The 13,641-nt window shown below is 42.9% G+C and overlaps 1 protein-coding gene across 11 annotated transcripts in view; it reads left to right on the top strand.

Moving 5' to 3' along the window:
• The window catches only part of rims2a (regulating synaptic membrane exocytosis 2a), a 175,901-nt gene that overhangs the window by 141,844 nt on the left and 20,416 nt on the right, over nucleotides 1-13,641 (top strand). For 2 of the 11 annotated variants that reach the window (XM_064948082.1, XM_064948081.1), the window contains exon 2: nucleotides 3,287-3,537. The exons of the other annotated variants lie outside the window; for them this stretch is intronic. In XM_064948082.1, the coding sequence (XP_064804154.1) occupies nucleotides 3,287-3,537 (251 nt within the window). The remainder of the gene's footprint in view (nucleotides 1-3,286; nucleotides 3,538-13,641) is intronic. 11 annotated transcript variants of the gene reach the window in all.

The following is a 13,641-nucleotide window of genomic DNA, read 5'->3' as shown; positions in this document are numbered from 1 at the left end:
TTGAAGTCACTTCTTCATCAAAGGTTCCGCTTTATTGGAGACTAATACATAACCCTCTATGTAATCCATGACAGCGCAGCTCTCACTGACTCTACTTACTATCATAAACAATGGGCTTTATGAGGTGTGCTTGTAATTTACATCTCTGCTGTTTAATAACCCTTACCCTCCTCTAGTGAGACTGTAGGCAGTGCCAACCATGACCATGCAAAACAACACAGGGTGGCAAAGTTAAAGAAGGCTGGATTCCAGTAGAACATTCCAGATTTAAAATTTGTAGAGAAAATGTTCCTCTGATATAGTTTTAGCTAGTTACAACAAGTCTTCTATTGCATCAGGAAACTCCTAAATTCACCTGATGGTAAGCTAATGAATAATACAAATTCAGAGAGGAGCTGACAGCCTAGGAAGCGTGGATAAATGCTCAGTCATCTCTGCTGAGTTCAGGGGAGAAGTAGAGAGAGAATATTGTCGGCTAGATTTCATTCACCTCCATCTCTGACTGGCGACTGAGCTCAATAGAAGCGTTTTGCTGGCACCGTACTGCATTCAGACTGAGATGAACGGGGTTAGGCCAGGGAACTTTCCAGAAGTAGTATCATGGTGTACTTTGTCAGTATCATAACAGCAGTTATATTGTGAAATGCTCTCTCTCCTTACTCTCTCTCTCTGTCTCAATTCAATTTCAATATAAGATGCTTTATTGGCATGGGAAACACATGTTTACATTGCCAAAGCAAATTAAATAGATAATAAACAAAAGTGAAATAAACAATACAACATTTACAGTAAAGATAACACCTACAAAAGTTCCAAAAGACATTTCAAATGTCTGCATTATGTCTATATGCAGTGTGGTAATGATGTGCAAATAGTTAAACCCATCTTGCTCTCGCTCTCTCATGTGCAGCGACAGTGATCGCTTACTTCTCACTTGCATACCCCTCTCTCCCTCAGAACACTGAGCTAGTACAGTGAGCCTATGGGCTGATTGATTTCTGAGGAGCGTTACGTCTTACATGTGTAGTGCTGGTTGATAGAAACTCATAGTCAAACAGAGTAATCCATAGTTAGTTAATTGTAGCATGTATTATTGATTTTTTTTAAATAAGTAATGTAGGCTCAATGATAAGAGGATAAAATAATCATTTAGATGTACAGTGTCACTGTGCCTCTTTCAGTTCAGTATCTACAGCCGATTAGGACGAACCCAGTGGACGAACCCAGTGGACGTGTTCAGTTCATACAGAAGCAGAAACATCCCTTCACTGAGTGAGGATACACGAGCCCTTTATAACCACCTTCAGAGCAAGTACGGGAAGTAGCCTATGGAACAGCTTCCTACTGAATAGAGAACTAAACACCACAGACGTGAATGGTAGAGACGGGAGAGGAGGAGAGGAGCCTAATTGAAATAATTGAAGAAGTAATTGTTAAAGGGCATTGATTTTTCTTAAGTTTGACCCTACTGACTCTTCTTATAATCGTCTGGATGAGACAATTGCGTGTTATAGGTCAGCCACAGTTTTAGACGACTCCTGTCCTCGGGCGGCTCTTTACCGCGTATTTATACTCCTTTATGCACATTAGGACTTGAAACCCATGGTACAGGATATCATTCGTCTCTCAAACTTGAAATCTAGCACTGTGAGCCAAAATGAGACCTTCATTTCAACACCTATTTCCTTTCAAGCAGAATATATATATTTGTTGGGGTGAATAATTTCTCAGCAGCATTGAAATGAAGTCTTCCACGAATTGTAAGCGTGCTCATGAATCAGGGTCAAACTTCACATCTTTTCTTTGATCAATATAATCCTGAGGAGAATAAATAAGAACAGATGGCCAGTCAGAATGAATAGTCATCTGAACCCGGGGATAAAAAGTAGAAAGAATATAATTTAGAGCTTTAGAATTAAGATGTCTTATTTCTTTAAAAAGGTAAAGGATATTTTGTTGTTCAAACAATATGACTGTTTCATTTTAGATGGTTGAAGGAGGAACAGGTGTCACAGGCTTTTACTGTACCTCTCTGCATGTTAGTTGAATTCACTTTTCATCTTTGACTGTTTTGTATATGTACTCATTTTACAATGATCACAAAAGCAGTAAAACAGCCATATTAATGTATCAATCAACCAGCTTACCATCCAGTGCATGACACATCTGTGGGAAGTTCAGGCCAGAGGACCTTGAGCCCTGTCTCTAAACCTATTCCCTAAGTCCTAGACTTCTGTAGCTGAATCCTGTCCCTAAACCTATTCCCTAAGTCCTAGACTACTGTAGCTGAATCCTGTCTCTAGACCTATTCCCTAAGTCCTAGACTACTGTAGCTGAATCCTGTCCCTAAACCTATTCCCTAAGTCCTAGACTACTGTAGCTGAATCCTGTCCCTAAACCTATTCCTTAAGTCCTAGACTACTGTAGCTGAATCCTGTCTCTAAACCTATTCCCTAAGTCCTAGACTAAGCTGAATCCTGTCCCTAAACCTATTCCCTAAGTCCTAGACTACTGTAGCTGAATCCTGTCCCTAAACCTATTCCCTAAGTCCTAGACTACTGTAGCTGAATCCTGTCCCTAAACCTATTCCCTAAGTCCTAGACTACTGTAGCTGAATCCTGTCCCTAAACCTATTCCCTAAGTCCTAGACTACTGTAGCTGAGCCCTGTCCCTAAACCTATTCCCTAAGTCCTAGACTATTGTAGCTGAGCCCTGTCCCTAAACCTATTCCCTAAGTCCTAGACTACTGTAGCTGAGCCCTGTCCCTAAACCTATTCCCTAAGTCCTAGACTACTTGTAGCTGAGCCCTGTCCCTAAACCTATTCCCTAAGTCCTAGACTATTGTAGCTGAGCCCTGTCCCTAAACCTATTCCCTAAGTCCTAGACTACTGTAGCTGAATCCTGTCCCTAAACCTATTCCTTAAGTCCTAGACTTCTGTAGCTGAATCCTGTCCCTAAACCTATTCCCTAAGTCCTAGACTACTGTAGCTGAATCCTGTCCCTAAACCTATTCCCTAAGTCCTAGACTACTGTAGCTGAGCCCTGTCCCTAAACCTATTCACTAAGTCCTAGACTACTGTAGCTGACTGTCCTTGTCTCCTCCCCGGTCTCATTTTCTCGTCTCCCCTGTCTCCTCTTCTCTCCTCCTCTGTCTCCACCCCTGTCTCCTCTCCCTCTTCTCTTCCTCTCCTACCTCCTCTCCTCTACCTCCTCTTCCTCTCCCTCTCCTACTCCTCTATCCTGTCTGTCCTGGCCTGCCCCTGTAATGGTGGTGTGTGGCTGACAGTGACTTTACGTCCAAAATGAAAAACAGGCAGTTGGGCACGTCGTCAGGGAGTATGAACATGACCAAGAGCACAAGCATCGGTGGAGACATGTGCAACCTGGAGAAGACGGACGGCAGCCAATCGGACACGGGCGTGGGCATGGTAGGCGGGGACGAGGATAAGAAGAGGCGCTCCAGTATTGGTGCCAAAATGGCGGCAGTGGTTGGCCTCTCGCGGAAAAGCAGGAGTACCTCTCAGCTCAGCCAAACAGGTAGGCGTGCCTGAGTCACTTGGGATATATATGCCTCTGTCCTTCCCTCTGTTCTCTGATGTACTGTACTATGACACTGTCTGTGTATCATGTCTTTCTGACCCTCTCTCTTTCAATGAATGTCATGTGATACCTCAGTTCTTTCCTTTTCCTCCAGTTTGGATCCAGAGCTAGAAGGATGTCTAGGATGGCATGAATGTGTTTTATCGTCGTCACTTCTCTCTTCCTCCTAGACAATGACAATCCTACTGTAGAGACATTTTCCTTCCTGTCTTGAAACCCTTTGTTATGATTATTTTTCTTTGCAGGAACAGAATTGTACAAGAAAACAACATGCAGACCATCGCAATGGATTGTTAATGATGTGTACGTGATGTTCAAATAATGGTTCCTCTTCTTGTTTTTCGATACTGTAGTTTTGCAGTTACATTTATGTTTAAATGGCAGAGAGGTGGCTTCAGTTACATATGTTATTTTGCTGTTCTCGGTCATGTTTTCAAGATGCTATACTCTTACGGGCCTCCGTACCATGTAGTCTATTTATAGACTGACTGGTGGAGATGCAGCCGGTGGGAGAGAAACATTTTTCATTTGATTTCATTTGTGTCACAATGTTTGTCATGAATACTCGAAGGAGTACATCTTCTCATAGGTGTGTCAGAACAGTATGAACTGCTTATCATTGGATCGAGAGCGAGCAAGAGAAAGCAATAGAGAGCAAGAGAGAAAATGAGAGCGAGGGAGAGAGCGAGGTAATGATGAAAACAGTCAAACCACCTAGCAAAGTGAGACTAGAGGGTAACACATTGTCGTAGCCTCTCAATTAAAAAACTAATTGAATGTACTCTTTCTGAAGGAAAGGACTGGCAAAGGCCATTATTGCAGTGATTTACGCCAATGGATGAGCTGAAAATGTCAATCATCATAAGTTATTTTCATAACACGTTCCTCAGTTAATATCACACATAGCAAAGCCTACCAACATAATGTTGGTTATTTTGACATGGACTTCTGTTATTTTGAGAGAGTGGAACTTGAATGCAACAATAAAAACAACAATAAAAAGTGCTGCAGGCAGGTGGCTGGCTGGGTGGGTTGTCTTGGTCACGAGTTGTCCCTGATTGAGGTCTGGTCCATCTGTAGGAAGGTCAGCTTCAATCATACCCAAGGTCCTGAGAGGTGACGCTCTGCTGTCTCAAGGAGTGTTCACACCTTAAATGGTCTTTTTACATCATCAAAATCTGTCTCTCAAATTGCGCCCTGTTCACTATATGCTGGTCAAAAGTAGTGCACGATGGAGGGAGTAGGGTGCCATTTGGGACGCAACCAAGGTCTGGGTTGATTATGGTCAATGATTACTCCTCCCTTCTTCATCAATCGTGTCCACTGAGGGTTGATCGTAAAGGGAGGTAGGGAATGATGTGTGTATGTGTGCGTTACTCAGGTGGCGCTGCCTTACCCCTCCAACCCATGATTTGACAGGCACATGACATGACAGTCTTATCTCTTTGTAGTTTTAGTCATTCCTACTGATTTCACCACAGCGCATCATTCTGTCATGGTTGCACCACAGCACATCATTCTGTCATGGTTGCACCACAGCGCATCATTCTGTCATGGTTGCACCACAGCACATAATTCTGTCATGGTTGCACCACAGCGCATCATTCTGTCATGGTTGCACCACAGCACATCATTCTGTCATGGTTGCACCACAGCACATCATTCTGTCATGGTTGCACCACAGACCATCATTCTGTCATGGTTGCACCACAGAGCATCATTCTGTCATGGTTGCACCACAGAGCATCATTCTGTCATGGTTGCACCACAGCGCATCGTTCTGTCATGGTTGCACCACAGAGCATCATTCTGTCATGGTTGCACCACAGTGCATCATTCTGTCATGGTTGCACCACAGAGCATCATTCTGTCATGGTTGCACCACAGTGCATCATTCTGTCATGGTTACACCACAGCGCATCATTCTGTCATGGTTGCACCACAGTGCATCATTCTGTCATGGTTGCACCACAGCGCATCATTCTGTCATGGTTGCACCACAGTGCATCATTCTGTCATGGTTGCACCACAGCGCATCATTCTGTCATGGTTGCACCACAGCGCATCATTATGTCATGGTTGCACCACAGCGCATCATTCTTTCATGGTTGCACCACAGCACATCATTCTGTCATGGTTGCACCACAGCACATCATTCTGTCATGGTTGCACCACAGCGCATCATTCTGTCATGGTTGCACCACAGCGCATCAAAGCAAAGCAAATTTATTTATATAGCCCTTCGTACATCAGCTTCTATCAAAAATAATATTATGTAAAAACATAAAAGCAACATGCAACAATTTCAACGATTTTACTGAGTTACAGTTCATATCCGGAAATCAGTCAATTGAAATCAATTCATTAGGCCCAATCTATGGATCCCATATGACTGGGCAGGGACACAGTCATGGGTGGGCCTGGGTGGGCATAGTACCACCCATTTGGGAGCCAGGCCCACCTACTGGGGAACCAGGCCCAGCTATTCAGGATTAGTTCCATACAAAATAACTTTTATTACAGTCAGAAATACTCCTCAGTTTCATCAGCTGTCCGGGTCGCTGGTCTCAGACAATCCCGTAGGTGAAGAAGCCAGATGTGGAGGTGCTTTGTAGGCGTGGTTACACATGGTCTACGGTTGTGAGGCCGGGTGGACGTACAACCAAATTCTCTAAAACAACGTTGGAGGCGGCTTATGGTAGAGAAATTAACATTAAATTATCTGGCAACAGCTCTGGTGGACATTCCTGCAGTCAGTATTGCCAATTGCACGCTCCTGCAAAACTTGAGACATCTGTGGCATTGTGTTGTGTGACAAAACTGTACATTTTAGAGTGCCCAGCAAAAGGTGCACCTGTGTACTGATCATGCTGTTTAATCAGATTCTTGATATGCCACACCTGTCAGGTGGATGGATTATCTTGGCAAAGGAGAATTGCTCACTAACAGGGATGGAAACAAATTTGTGCACAAAATTTGAGAGAAATAAGCTTTTACTATTTTTTATTTCAGCTCACTTTACATGTTGCATTTATGTTTTTGTTCAGTGTATATATATATATATATATATATGCAGTTGAAGTCGGAAGTTAGGGTTAGTTTTTCACAATCCCTGACATTTAATCCTAGTAAAAATCCCCTGTTTTAGGTCAGGTAGGATCACCACTTTATTTTAAGAATGTGAAATGTCAGAATAATAGTAGAGGGAATTATTTATTTCAGCTTTAATTTCTTTCATCACATTCCCAGTGGGTCAGAAGTTTACATACACTTAATTAGTATTTGGCAGCATTGCCTTTAAATAGTTTAACTTGGGTCAAATGTTTCAGGTAGCCTTCCACAAGCTTCCCACAATAATTTGGTGAATTTTGGCCCATTCCTCCTGACAGAGTTGGTGTAACTGAGTCAGGTTTGTAGGCCTTCTTGCTCACACACGCTTTTTCAGTTCTGCCCACAGATTTTCCATGGGATTGAGGTCAGGGCTTTGTGATGGCCAATCCAATGCCTTGACTTTGTTGTCCTTAAGTCATTTTGCCACAACTTTGGAAGTATGTTTGGGGTCATTTGTCACGCCCTGACCTTAGAGCTTTTTATGTCTCTATTTTGGTTTGGTCAGGGTGTGATTTGGGTGGGAATTCTATGTTCTTTTTTCTATGTTTTTGTATTTCTTTGTTTTGGCCGGGTGTGGTTCTCAATCAGGGACAGCTGTCTATCGTGGTCTCTGATTGGGAACCATACTTAGGTAGCTTTTCCCCACATGGTTTTTGTGGGTAGTGTTTTGCGCCTTACAGGACTATTTCGGTTTCGGTTGTTCGCTTTGTTATTTTTGTTAAAGTGTTCAGTTTCAATAAAAAGCATGAACACTTACCACGCTGCACTTTGGTCCGATTCCTCTTCCTCAGACGACAAAAACCGTTACATCATTGTCCATTTGGAAGACCCATTTGCGACCAAGCTTTAACTCCCTGACTGATGTCTTGAGATGTTGCTTCAATATATCCACATAATTTTCCTACCTCATGATGCCATCTATTTTGTGAAGTGCACCTGTCCCTCCTGCAGCAAAGCACCCACACAACATGATGCTGCCACTCCCGTGCTTCACAGATGGGATGGTGTTCTTTGGCTTGCAAGCTTCCCCCTTTTTCCTCCAAACATTACGATGGTCATAATGGCCAAACAGTTCTATTTTTGTTTCATCAGACCAGAGGACATTTCTCCAGAAAGTATGATCTTTGTCCCCATGAGCAGTTGCAAACTGTAGTCTGGCTTTTTTATGGCGGTTTTGGAGCAGTGGCTTCTTCCTTGCTGAGTGGCCTTTCAGGTTATGTCAATACATGACTCGTTTTACTGTGGATATAGAGACTTTTGTACCTGTTTCCAGCATCTTCACAAGGTCCTTTGCTGTTGTTCTGGGATTGATTTGCACTTTTCGCACCAAAGTACGTTCATCTCTAGGAGACAGAACGCGTCTCCTTCCTGAGCGATATGACGGCTGCGTGGTCCCATGGTGTTTATACTTGCATACTATTGTTTGTACAGATGAACGTGGTATGTTCTGGCTTTTGGAAATTGCTCCCAAGGATGAACCAGACCTGTGGAGTCTACAATTCTTCTTCTGAGGTTTTGGCTGATTTCATTTGATTTTCTCATGATGTTAAGCAAAGAGGCACTGGGTTTGTAGGTAGGCCTTGAAATACATCCACAGGTACACCTCCAATTGACTCAAATGATGTCAATTAGCCTATCAGAAGCTTCTAAAGCCATGACATCTTTTTCTAGAATTGCCCAAGATGTTTAAAGGCACAGTCAACGTCTTGTATGTTAACTTCTGACCCACTGGAATTGTGATACAGTGAATTATAAGTGAAATAATCTGTCTGTAAACAATTGTTGGAAAAATTACTTGTGTCATAAACAAAGTAGATGTCCTATCCGACTTGCCAAAACTATAGTTTGTTAACAAGAACTTTGTGGAATGGTTTAAAAACAAGTTTTAATGACTAAAAGTTAAGTGTATGTAAACTTCTGACTTCAGCTGTGTGTGTGTGTGTGTGTGTGTGTGTGTGTGTGTATACATATACAGTATATATATATTGTCATGTTTGTCATGTCAGGCAGGCCTGTCCATGTCATGGCTTTCCTGAAAAATACACACACACACACACACACACATCCCCTTTCAGCTCGAATCTTAAGAGCATATCAATATTTCACTGCTTTTAGGTGCATCAGCGTGAGTGTGTCCGCCTCTCAAATATTTGTCTTGGTTCTGAACCAACCAATGGATTGAGATTCTGCCATGTGGTCCCCCTGCGATGCACTCTCTCTCTTTGGCCTACTTTGTTGTTGCTTTACCCAGAGGCACTGACCACCGACTTGAGGGGCGCATTCAAAGGATGGAAGCCATGTGGATGGGATAGCAGCAGTTTGGCCTCACAGAGGTGTGTCTGACTGACTGACAGACGTACAGGGGTTGTTCCCAAGTGGGCATCAAGAGGTCATGTGCAAACAAACAAACACACACACACACTTTGTTCCTTTCAAACACGATGGTGTTTGTTCTTACTTAAAATAGCTCTGTGTAACAGATATAAAGTTCTCACGTGTTGATCTTTGGATATTTCTGCTGAAGGGACTCTTTTACTGTACCAGGTATGTAATCTATTAACCTTGTTATTCGCTATGCTGCCGTGTTAATTCAACATTACCGTAAGGTTGAGGTATCATAAGGTTGAGGTATCATATCATATGAACATATTGATGTACTTAATCTTGTTGTGATAGTTGCTTCATAGGGCTGAGGTTTTTCTCTGTGTATGTGTATGTGCGTGCACTTGTGTGTGTGTGTGTGTGTGTGTGTGCATGCGTTTGTGTGTGTGTGTGTACACATGTGAGCATGTGTGCGTGTATGTGTCAGCGTGGCGTTACTCATGACCAAGCTGAAAGAGAGTTGATTTATAACATTTATAACCTCGTTCAGCAGTCTAGTAATTACACTCTAGCCTCGGTAGAGAAGACTCTAAATCCCTATACAATCCTCCTTCCCAAATCTGCCTCAGCAGAAAAAAACACACTTTAGTGCCTCAAATTCTGCAAGCCATTGGAAAATTGTTGCTGTGTCTATTGCCTTATGCAGGGTGTCAAATGTACTGATATTGTAACTAATAAAATGTGATGTGTTCAAATAGGACAGATAGGGTAATAAACATGATGTCCTAAACTTCCCCAATCTATCATATTTACTATCTCAGCATCTTTCTAGGCAAGTTGTCATAAAACGTGCTGATAAAGATAGTGTCGGCAGTTACAGAATTGCATTGCCGTCTTGTGATCTCAACAACACTTGATTAATATGCATTCTGGCCCAGAAACATCTGCATGTTCCTATTGTACTTTCTAAAGGTCATGTGTGAGAGCAAAATTTCAAGACTATGTTATAATGCTGTAATTGCATCAAATAGTCTTGGGCGATACCACATTCCAGAGCATGAGTTAATATTTCTGTACTGGAGTACCAGGGGGAGATGGCTCCAATATAGATTTGCTGGGCAAGGCCCTGGTCTCTACACAATGAGGACAGTTTTACAGCAGATGCTGTCAGCTGTGAATTCTAAGTATCTTTCATACAAATCTTAACCCATTCCATACATCTGTTGTTTGTCATGTAGGCTGAAGGAGGATGGACTTTGCTATAAAATGCTGTGGCTCAAACCAGCTGGTTGAGTTCTTAGTGATCACTTCCAGAGGTGACTATCGACCAGCTCCATTACTGCACTAATTAAATTATAAAGTTTGATTGTTTTGAAGAAATCTAAAAGTCTCTCCTTTTGATTTCAATAATTCCACGACACAGGTCAGACTGTAAGACATGTATGATTGACCTAGTCCTTATTGTCTTGTAGCACAAATAGTGAGTATTGTCCCAAGCCCTCCCTGGGTTGTCTCTCTATGCTGTTCTTTTAACATTCTGAGTCCTGATAAAGTCTGTCTGGGAAGTAGCAGAGCTGTTCTCCAGTCTGAACTGACTGATGGCTTACTTGGTGTTCAGGTAGAGCTGCCATGCCGGAGATGTTATATCTCATTCTGTTGGAAAAGCATTAGAGAGAAAGAGACACACAGATGTAGTCCAATATGCATTGTGTACATACCAGCCTCACCACTTATAGATTGGAACGTCGATAATGTGCTCTACTGTCCTTCAACTAAGTGTCTGTTCTAGACTGTAAAATAGCTGAATTTTGAGCTTCTGGAGTCCAGAGGAGGGTAATTAATCTTCTCCTAATCTGGGCTCCAGTCTCTCACACACATGCATACACACACACACACACACCCACCGCCACCACCACCGCCACCACCACCGCCACCACCACCACCACCACCACCACCACCACCACCACCACCACCACCACCACCACTTAGAGCTGGTTCCTAATTCATCTCAGAGGAGGCCAGACACATAGTGTTGGATGATGCATGGAGCACCACTGCTCCCAGGTAGCCTACACTACACAGAGGCTGCCGCTAGAATGACTGCTGCTATAACGACTGCTGCTATAACGACTGCTCCTATAACGACTGCTGCTATAACGACTGCTCCGATAACAACTGCTGCTATAACGACTGCTCTGATAACGACTGCTGCGATAATGACTGCTCCGATAACGACTGCTCTGATAACGACTGCTCTGATAACGACTGCTGCTATAACGACTGCTGCTATAACGACTGCTCTGATAACGACTGCTCCGATAACAACTGCTCCGATAACGACTGCTCTGATAACGACTGCTGCTATAACGACTGCTCCGATAACGACTGCTCTGATAAGGACTGCTGCTATAACGACTGCTCTGATAACGACTGCTCTGATAACGATTGCTGCTATAACGACTGCTCTGATAACGACTGCTCCGATAACGACTGCTGCTATAACGACTGCTCCGATAACAACTGCTGCTATAACGACTGCTCTGATAACGACTGCTCTGATAACGACTGCTCCGATAACGACTGCTCTGATAACGACTGCTCTGATAACGACTGCTGCTATAACGACTGCTCCGATAACAACTGCTGCTATAATGACTGCTCTGATAACAACTGCTCTGATAACGACTGCCGCTATAATGACTGCCGCTATAACGACTGCCGCTATAACGACTGCCACTATAACGACTGCTACGATAACAACTGCTATGATAACGACTGCTGCTATAACGACTGCCGCTATAACGACTGCTCCGATAACGACTGCTGCTATAACGACTGCCGCTATAACGACTGCTATGATAACGACTGCTGCTATAACGACTGCTCTGATAATGACTGCTGCGATAACGACTGCTCTGATAACGACTGCTCTGATAACGACTGCTGCTATAATGACTGCTCTGATAATGACTGCTGCGATAACGACTACTCTGATAACAACTGCTCTGATAACAACTGCCGCTATAATGACTGCTGCGATAACGACTGCTGCGATAATGACTACTCTGATAACGACTGCTCTGATAACGACTGCTGCTATAATGACTGCTCTGATAACGACTGCCGCTATAATGACTGCTGCGATAACGACTGCTGCTATAATGACTGCTCTGATAATGACTGCTGCGATAACGACTGCTGCTATAACGACTGCTCTGATAACGACTGCTGCAATAACGACTGCTGCTATAATGACTGCTGCGATAACGACTGCTGCGATAACGACTGCTCTGATAACGACTGCTCTGATAACGACTGCTGCTATAATGACTGCTCTGATAATGACTGCTGCGATAACGACTACTCTGATAACAACTGCTCTGATAACGACTGCTGCTATAATGACTGCCGCTATAACGACTGCCTCTATAACGACTGCCGCTATAACGACTGCTGCTATAACGACTGCTCTGATAATGACTGCCGCTATAACGACTGCTCTGATAACGAATGCTGCTATAACGACTGCTCTGATAACGACTGTTCTGATAACGACTGCCGCTATAAAGACTGGCGCTATAATGACTGCTCCGATAACAGCGGCTGCTATAACGACTGCTATGATAACGACTGCCGCTATAACGACTGCCGCTATAACGACTGCTGCTATAACGACTGCTGCTATAACGACTGCTGCTATAACGATTGCTCTGATAACGACTGCTCTGATAACAACAGCTGCTATAACGACTGCTGTAACACTACCTCATGCTCACTTTGTCCTCCCTCTCTCCCTTTCTCTCCCTCTCTGTCTCTCTCTCTCATCACAAATGTGGGGCACTGGTTAGTACTGAATTATCTGTAGGACAGTACATCTGGCATGACCAAGCTGGAGTTTATATCCACTCTGAAATTTTTCAATTTTACGAATCACACTTCACAATTTCATTGTGGACTGATTTCTGATGTAGTTTACAGACTGGAGAATGCATTTTTTCCAGTTAGAGAGGGGCTTGTCAAGCAATGAGGAAAGAACCACAGTGACAACTGTTACTAACCCAAGGAGACAGAGCAATTTGAGTCAAACCTTTACTTTTATGGCTTAAAGGAAAGATTCACCCATTTTGAATGTTGTATTGTATTTGTTCATCTCTGAGTGATCTATCAATTCCTGGGGTCATTAAATGTTTTCATGTGATGCAAAACGGGTCATACCGGCTGTAATTCTGCCTGCTTAAACGGTGAATATTTCGGATATATGAAAACGTGAAATGACTCCAGGAATCGATAGAACATCAGTCAGATGCACAAATACAATATAAGATTCAAAATGGGTGAATCTTTCCTTTAACCTGTCTTCTATGTTAACTCTATCTTATTCTCATCGTTCTGAATCTGAAGTTTTGCATTTCTACAAAGAATTTCTTCAAAGAAAGGTTTGTATTAGGATCAATGTTGATGTACCGAACATCTTTCAGAGTGATTATTCACAAGGCAGTGATTGTCTTATTGACATTATTTTTGAATGAATAACTTAATGTTGTCTAATGGCACATGGTACAACAGATGCTTCATGTGCTTTGCGTTGTCCATGATGTTAACTAATGT

Source organism: Oncorhynchus masou, chromosome 30, assembly GCF_036934945.1.
Source record: "Oncorhynchus masou masou isolate Uvic2021 chromosome 30, UVic_Omas_1.1, whole genome shotgun sequence".
Taxonomy (NCBI): domain Eukaryota; kingdom Metazoa; phylum Chordata; class Actinopteri; order Salmoniformes; family Salmonidae; genus Oncorhynchus; species Oncorhynchus masou.
This window is presented reverse-complemented; position numbering and strand designations above follow the sequence as displayed.